Here is a 6,411-nt window from a genome sequence, read left to right on the forward strand (position 1 = left end):
TGATGAATTTCTTGTGATGTCCTGATATTATTATTGTAGGATGAGGATGCCTTCTTTACTGATTATGCTGAAGAAGCTCATTTGAAGCTTTCCGAGCTTGGGTGAGTTTTACTATTCTCATTTAACAAAACTTTTTTTGGTGTTAACTTTCATTTTTGGCTATAATTAAGATTTGCGGAGGAAGTATGAGGGTGTACAAAGTTGGACCGATGCATTGCAATACAAATTCTTTTAAGAGCTTTGTTGTAGAAGTACCGTATCCTGTACAAAACTTACTGAATTTCTAGCTATGTTCTTATGTAATGTATTTTTGGAAGTATTTATGATTGTAGTATGGAATAGCAATGTTGTGCTTTTTTAGTGTAATCAATTACATTATACTAAAGGCGATACTTAGAGAACACTTGGCAAAATATTATAAAAAGTTTTTCCTCCCAAACCACTTACTAAAAAAAAACTTATTTTAATTAAATTATGACTTTTAGTTTGTATGTATTTGTTAAAAAAAAAAAAATGTAATCATTATTTGAGTTCAAATAAGCCTATTTGGGTCGGTCATTAAATTACCCAAAGCCCAAGGGTTCAACCCTCCAAATGTCATATAAATTTTACACTACACCCTAGCTTAGATACTGCTCCCTACGACCCTACACCCCTTTACACGTCGTCGTATTTTAAATAGTCTAACCTTTCCAGATTATCTCCCTTCCTTATATTCATCCTTCTTTTTCTCCTCTCTTCTTTTTGTTCGCCATTGCTAACTGATCGTTCTCATAAATGCGTTCGTTGCAAGCTTCGTCGATATCTGTATGGGAGGATACCGATAACTGCTACAGTGCCGATAACCAAACTTTGAGAGACTAAACAGGCTTGGGTTTTTAGTGATAATACCAATATCGGCACTGACATATAACGACATACTATACATATCGGCGCCTCTTAAAACTGAGCACGTGGTGTTGATTAATCGACACTTGGCGTAAAAGTGGTTTGCATGGCATGCAACCATTTGCCATTTGAAGTTATTATAAATAGATAAGATTATCCATAAAAAGGTAGCATTTATTACACACACTCTCTCTCTCTTTCTCTTTCTGTATTTCTCTCTTTTCATATCGTCCTCTCTTTTCTCTTAAACACATTCTAAGTTTATCATCGGAGTGGTTATCCCCGGATTCACCATGGGGTTAGCTAATCTTCTCTTCATGTGTAGGTGTGTAGCCAGACGATAGGGTGTTCACGGATCTCAGATACGGACAATCGGATCTGAATTGGAACAATTTGGCGCTAGAAGGAGGGGATAGTGATTACTTCTATCGCCTAAGGACCTCACGCAGAGAAGTTATGGTTGGTCAAAGAAACACTTGGAAGTAACAATGGAGCAAGTAGGATAATCAACCCTAGAGCTGGAGCACTGCCGGAGGTGGAAATAGAAGATGAAACCCACACTTTGGAGGAAAATCAATTTAATATGCCTATAACTCCAGAGCGGCATATTGTTGTAGTGGCAGATCTCATGTCCGAGTTTACCCCGGAGGATTTGGAGATAGTGGCCAAGGTAATGTCAGCCCTGAGCAAGAAAAGAAAGGAAGCCGAGGCAGGAACCACCAGGGCTGCAGGAGGGGTGCCCATTGTAAATCTAAATAGTCAAATCAATCAAGCAGTAAACTCATCGAGGCAACCCCGTAGAGAAATGTCGCCTCAAGGGACACATGCAATCTCTCAAGAGACAGAGGCACAATCCTCTAGTTGTGCCGTTAACACCAGAAATCAGCGGCAGAGAAGGTCGCCGAATGAAAGGCAGGGGTGATTCGAACATTGTTCAGCTGAGGGCATTGCCGTTTACACAGGAAATTTTGGATCAGTCGATGGAAAAGATTAAAATGTCAACATGCAAATATGATGGAAGAGGTGATCCAAGCAGCTTCATAATGTCCTTTGAGGGACGTATAATTTTGTACACCAACTCAGACGCGGTTTGGTGCAAGGTCTTTTCGACCACCTTAACCGGGGCAGTAGACGATTGGTTCAATAACCTGGAAAGTGGTACGGTGGATAGCTTTGAAAGGCTAACAAAAATGTTCGTGGGGCAATATATCAGCAACAGTGTTTGGCAGAGAACCTCATGGGAGTTAATGGCTATAGGGCAGAAAGCGGAAGAGTCTCTAAAGGACTACATCAGGAGGTTCTATAATGAGGCAAACACAATTCCAAAGTTGCAGCAGGAGATAGCCGTTATGGCACTAATGAATGGCTTGAATGACTCTGAGTTCAAGCGGTACCTAACAAGAAAAAAAAAAATTCCGACAGTGGAAGCAGCTTTTAACATAGCTCATGATTATATAAAGAGCGAAGAGTTGATGAAAACAAGTAGCCGAGTTGTCCTGGCCAATAAAGTACCGCATTCATCTGAGGGGGCAGCCTCAAGAAGTGGAAGGCCGAAAAATCCGGCCCCAATGAGGGGAGGAGGAAATCGGTAGAAGGTTAGAGGTGCAAAAGCACCGATGCAATACAGTGCATACACTCTGCTGAATACGCCCAAGGCTGCCATATACTCAGTCAACTAGAACAGGGAGGGATGGGTGAAACCTATGCCCATGAAAGCCAAGGGAAGAGATGCTACGAAGTATTGCATGTTCCACCGAGATGTCGGGCACTATACTAAAGAGTGCACGCAATTGAAAGATAACATTGAATAGCTGATAAAAAGGGTCATTTGACTTAATACCAGCTACATGCGGGGGGAACCACCACCATATCGGCAGCCAGAGCGTCATCAAATAGAGGCAAGGCCTTAAAGGCAGCAGGTGAAAATAAGTCGGCAAGGAGATGGTGTGAAACCACCATTGTCAATTGGGAAGAAGATTGAAGTGATAATTGGTGGGCCAATTCACGAAGGAACAATAAGTGGAGCATAGAAGCATTTTTCGGAGCACCACAACATAGTGAATGCATTGGATGCCGACAGCCACCCTCGACCGGCATGAATACCTGATGTGATGTTTACAAAAGAGGATGCAAGGGGAATTGTCTTTTTGCACGATGATCCCCTAATGCTGATAACGACGATCAACGGGGCCGACATCAAGCGGGTCTTGGTGGATGGAGGCAGGTCAGCTAATGTCCTATTTTTGCAGGCATTCAATTAAATGACACTACAAGAAAAAGGCGAATTAGCGACGGCCAAATTCGTCGCAAATCCGTCGCAAAAATGAATTTGCGACGGATTTGCAACTACTTTGGCAAGTCGCTGAAGACCTCGTCGCAAATTCATTTTTGCGACTTATTTTTGGATAGTCGCAAATTTAGCGACGGATTTGCAACGACTTTGTGACTACAATTTAGCGACTAACTTTAAAATTTTAGCAACTAAATCACTGTCCGTCGTAAAATATTTGCGACGGATAAGCAACTATGAAGACAATAATTTAAGACTACGGAGACCAATATTTTGTGATGGATTAGCGACTGCAAGACTAATAATTTGCGATGGATTAGAGACTACTAAGACCAATTATTTTGCAACTAACCATTCAGTCTCTAAAACAAATCTGCAGTCACTAAATTTTTGTAATTGACTATAAATATTTGGAGACCATAATTTAGTGATGACCAATATCAGTCACCGAAAGAAAAGAAAAGGGTTCCCAAGCGTAAATTAAAATAACCAAAATGTCAATTTTATTAAAATATCAAAAATATCATCAATTTGTATCAATATAATAAAAAATAATATTCTAAACCACATGACTAATTGTTTCAAAATTACCACCCATATAAAGGAAGCTACTTCAAATAAGAACTAATGACGATATACAAATATGCCTCCAAATATTAAAGATCAATAGTTATCCACAAATCGTTCTTGAAGTACATTTATGAAGCGCTCCCTAAACCGTAAACTTTTCCTTTCTTTTGCCCACATACAACCTCTAAGTAGACTTTGTTGGAGCTTATCTCAATTTCTTTGTTCTTATATTCCTCAAGTTTTTCCATATATTCTCCCTGCATTAAGCTATGTATTAGTAAATATGGTCTCAAATGTTCAAATCATAAAACATGCACCAAAGGACTTATGTGCCAGCATAAAAAGTAAAATTAAAGACCCTTAATTAGATTACAGATAAGAACAATCACCAACACTTGAAAACTCTCAAGACTAGTATTGGTACATTGTAGCTATCTAAATAAAAGACTAACCTGAAATTCATAATCATTGTTTCGGCAAAAAATGAGCTAACTGGGCCTCGAAGGGGTGCCTGAGAACCTCGAATTTGGGCCTTAAATCGACATGAAAAATGAACCCCGAGCCCCGGGGGTGGGCCCCGGGGTGGAGCCTCCGGCGCCAAAGTTAGTAGCCAAACAATGAATATATTGAGAGGAGTTAAGGGGAGAGAGTGAAGGAGTATGGTCATCTTAGATGATGAGAGTGACCTTCTTTACCTTTGGCCCCTTGAGGGGTATATATAGGAGTACATGGTGGGTGTTAGTGAACCCTTAGAAGTACATATGTGGGCCGTTGAAGGCTATATTGATGCATTTTACTTATTTGGGACCTTTTAGACCTTTTTATGCCCTTTAAGCTTAAATGGGTAGAATTACCCAAGACTAAAATGGGTATGACCATTTTAGTACCCAAACACTCATGAAGCAATGCATTTATGACCGGCTTCAAAAGTTTATCCAACATATCAAGAATAACCATAATTAAGCAACTCTGTATCACAAATCAGTACAGAGATGAGAAAACTTATAAGAACAAAACAATCAATACAAAGAATTCACATAAACCTAAAGTCACCGTACCTATAATTAAATCTTGGCTGTAAGGATGTAAGCTCAATCAGGGTATCTAGATCAAATTTAAATAGCAAATGAGTCACATTTGGTGCGGCCTGCTGATATTGTCAATAAGAAGCTGTAAAAAAAAAGAGATGATATCAATAGAAAGCGACATAACAAATTCAATAGTATAAGCAACTCACTAACAATACTCTAGCACCTAGAGCATAAGCAAACCCAGATATCACTGCTATTATCCGCAATCTGGCCTTCTTGTTCACGTGTCTCTAGGCTCGGGGCATAATCATCTATCAAGGAGCTTGCAGAATTAGATTTCAGCAGCAACAGAACTAGCACAACCATACGAGAGCTGGCAAAGATAAGGACAGTAGACATGACTTAGTTTCCATTGTAAGTACAATGAATATTTAATAAAATAATCCACTAGCAAGTGATGCGTGAAGTATGAACTATGAAGGAGAGTAAGACAAAATAAAGTTGAGTATTGGCTAACTAAGAAACATTCACTAATGTTATTAAGAACGGTTGATCAGTTATAGATGTAAACAGCCTCAAAAAAAATCAAAACTTTATAGATTAAAGAATATTGAGGCAGAATGATACATAAAATGAATACCTCAAAGAGCTCATGATTTTGATTGAGCATTGTTGAATAAGTGGTTGTAGATCATATCTCACATACTCTAACCAATCAACCACATTTAGAGGAAAAAAAAGTTGGAATAATATAACTTGGGATCTTTACATTGAAAATAATTAGGGCTTTTTGCATAATCAATCAATTTTGATAGGTTTTTCATTAATTGACTATGATAATCCTAAAATTTGCAATTGGCAGCCAGATTAAAATCAATTCTCAATGGAAACCAGAGTTAAAATCAATTCAATCAATTCGCAAATAAATCAACTCGAAATTTAATAAATTTAATTAGATTAAAATCAATTCACAAATCGCAATGGAAACTAGATTTTAAAAAATTGGGCAAAAAAACTCAATGATAAACTAAAATTCACAATTGGCCAATTGTAGTAAGAGAAAGATGGAATGGACAGTAGGAAGGGGAAGAATACGTGACTAACCTGGGAGGAGATGTGGTGGCGCAGCGGCGACACATGAAGACGACGACGACGGGTTGATTGATTACTCTGAAGTGCCTTCTGTTTTGTTTTTTTTTTTTTTTTTTTTTGGAGGAAGAAGAGTATGTAATTACGTATTATGAATGACTCAAGTAAAAAAGAGCGATTTAGTTCTTGGTTTGAGGGAACAACATGTAATACTAAGGGTTTTTTTATGAATTTTTTTCACTATTACCCAAAAAAACACACAAAATTATTTATTACCACCAAAAATTTTAAAATTTTTAGGAAAATTTGCAAATTGCAGTCATTTAAAATTCATATTTTGCAAATTGCAGCCATTTTTTTTGTTGCAGCCCAAAAGTTCATATAAATTGTAAATTGCAGCCCGATTCAATTTTTTCATCGGTTTACATGCTGAAAAATCTTCGGTTAAGGTTTTAGGGGTCATTTTAGCCCTTAGGGACCCGAATTGAGCTCGGAATTAGCAAAAAAATAACGTAAGTGTCTCATATTTACAGTTTCCCACAA

General features: G+C 38.1%; 1 protein-coding gene and 1 long non-coding RNA gene across 3 annotated transcripts; one reads left to right on the forward strand and one right to left on the reverse strand.

Moving 5' to 3' along the window:
* The first annotated feature begins 1,883 nt into the window (after positions 1–1,883).
* Positions 1,884–2,480, forward strand: LOC110695853. Its single transcript, XM_021873078.1, has one exon. It carries the CDS (start codon positions 1,884–1,886, stop codon positions 2,478–2,480), a length of 597 nt encoding a protein of 198 aa, XP_021728770.1.
* A 1,178-nt stretch (positions 2,481–3,658) lies between these two features.
* On the reverse strand, positions 3,659–6,153 carry LOC110695747. Of its 2 annotated transcripts, XR_002506201.1 has the most exons (5): positions 5,884–6,153; positions 5,003–5,152; positions 4,807–4,918; positions 4,201–4,717; positions 3,659–4,005 (listed from the first exon to the last, which is right to left on the reverse strand). It is a non-coding gene; the product is annotated as an uncharacterized LOC110695747 (long non-coding RNA). The 2 variants fall into 2 exon arrangements; XR_002506200.1 differs by having other exon boundaries at positions 4,201–4,918.
* Between the last annotated feature and the right edge of the window lie 258 nt (positions 6,154–6,411).

The sequence above is a fragment of the Chenopodium quinoa genome, unplaced genomic scaffold (assembly GCF_001683475.1).
Source record: "Chenopodium quinoa cultivar QQ74 unplaced genomic scaffold, ASM168347v1, whole genome shotgun sequence".
NCBI classification, from domain to species: Eukaryota; Viridiplantae; Streptophyta; class Magnoliopsida; order Caryophyllales; family Amaranthaceae; genus Chenopodium; species Chenopodium quinoa.

What these genes read in the sequence shown, in the direction of transcription:
- LOC110695853 (XM_021873078.1), top strand. Translation starts at nt 1,884, where the DNA reads ATGTCAACATGCAAATATGATGGAAGAGGTGATCCAAGCAGCTTCATA.